At 31.2% G+C, this 1,226-nt stretch overlaps 1 protein-coding gene across 1 annotated transcript; it reads right to left on the reverse strand.

Annotated features, from left to right (window-relative positions):
• Nucleotides 1-816: 816 nt before the first annotated feature.
• Nucleotides 817-1,199, reverse strand: LOC108690179 (3-hydroxyisobutyryl-CoA hydrolase, mitochondrial-like). Its single transcript, XM_018197348.1, has 2 exons — nucleotides 1,015-1,199; nucleotides 817-949 (listed from the first exon to the last, which is right to left on the reverse strand). Exons 1-2 carry the CDS (start codon nucleotides 1,145-1,147, stop codon nucleotides 819-821), a joined length of 264 nt encoding a protein of 87 aa, XP_018052837.1. The 5' UTR covers nucleotides 1,148-1,199; the 3' UTR covers nucleotides 817-818.
• Between the last annotated feature and the right edge of the window lie 27 nt (nucleotides 1,200-1,226).

Consider the following 1,226-nt stretch of genomic DNA (forward strand, 5'->3'; position numbering starts at 1 on the left):
CACGCGCGCACGCACGCACGCACACACAAACATGATGTGCAAACTCCGAGGAACATCCTCGTGGTGCCTCGGACGCAAATGCCGGCGGAACTTAACTAAAATCTTGCAAAATATAGGATCCACTTTGGAACGTATAACTCGATCAGCTCCTAGAAAAGCTGGAACAATTTTCTTTTCATTATTTTAAAGAAAAAATTCTCAGCTTTAAAACTGATTTGGTGACGTTTTTCACCTCGTTGTTGATTTGCTCGTGAAAGGCTGCAATATCATGACATTCAAGACTCTACACTCCATTTTTTCAAAAAAACAGTTTAACAAGAAAATTTTACTTAAGCCATTTGAAAGTAGAGGCTAAAACGCGCCAAGAAAAATATATTCTGTGATTCCTGAAAACCGAGATATTAGTTTCTTAAAATCAACAAATTTGCGGTTTTAAAGTGCTCCTCTAATTTTTTTGTGTGAGAGTGAGATTGGTATTTATAGTCCAGCAAGTTTCTAAATTAAATCCTTTAATACAAAAATAAAAAAAATATACGAGATTAACCAATTTAAGATTAATTTTAATCTCAATTAAACTCTTAAAATTAGAAAAAATAAAAAATAAATTGAATAGATAAAGTTAATTTTACATTTGTAGAAATACAGCATAGAAAAGAAAAAAATTAACAATGTCAATGATTTTACTATAGATCTCATTTTGTATAAAATCAGGATTAAAAACAAAGTAGAAACCTGTTTCTATAACAATATGTATATATATTTATATATATCCACAGTACATATAAAAAAATATCTTTTAATTTTCATAATTTGCTGGTTCACAACTGTAATTCCTTCTCTGCAGGAAATGTCGCGAATCGTTTATTTACATATTCATCCGTTACATCGGCCAAACATGATGGCTTCCATATCGGTTTCTGATCTTTGTCAACTAGAAGAGCTCTGACACCTAGAATTACAATATTGATCCAAGAATACAACTTGGAAGATGCACCTAAAATTTCATCTTATTACCTTCATAGAAATCACCATCTCTGGTTAAAGCAGTACATGCCAATCTATATTCGGTCTTTAAACAATCTGCTAAAGATTTTTCTTTTCCTTCATCAATCGCTTTTTTGGTGATTTTGAGAGAAGATGGAGACATTTTAAGCAATATTTCTATATTCTTTTGTGCCCAGTCCGAATTATCTTTCTTCAGCCTTAATATAAAAAACAAATTATAT

This window comes from Atta colombica, unplaced genomic scaffold, assembly GCF_001594045.1.
Source record: "Atta colombica isolate Treedump-2 unplaced genomic scaffold, Acol1.0 scaffold297, whole genome shotgun sequence".
In the NCBI taxonomy this organism is placed as follows: domain Eukaryota; kingdom Metazoa; phylum Arthropoda; class Insecta; order Hymenoptera; family Formicidae; genus Atta; species Atta colombica.

Excerpts from the sequence above, each read along its gene's own strand:
- LOC108690179 (XM_018197348.1), bottom strand. The coding sequence starts at position 1,147 with ATGTCTCCATCTTCTCTCAAAATCACCAAAAAAGCGATTGATGAAGGA. Across the intron at positions 950-1,014 it reads AGATGGTGATTTCTATGAAG|GTGTCAGAGCTCTTCTAGTT; the intron begins GTAATAAGATGA and ends TTGTAATTCTAG.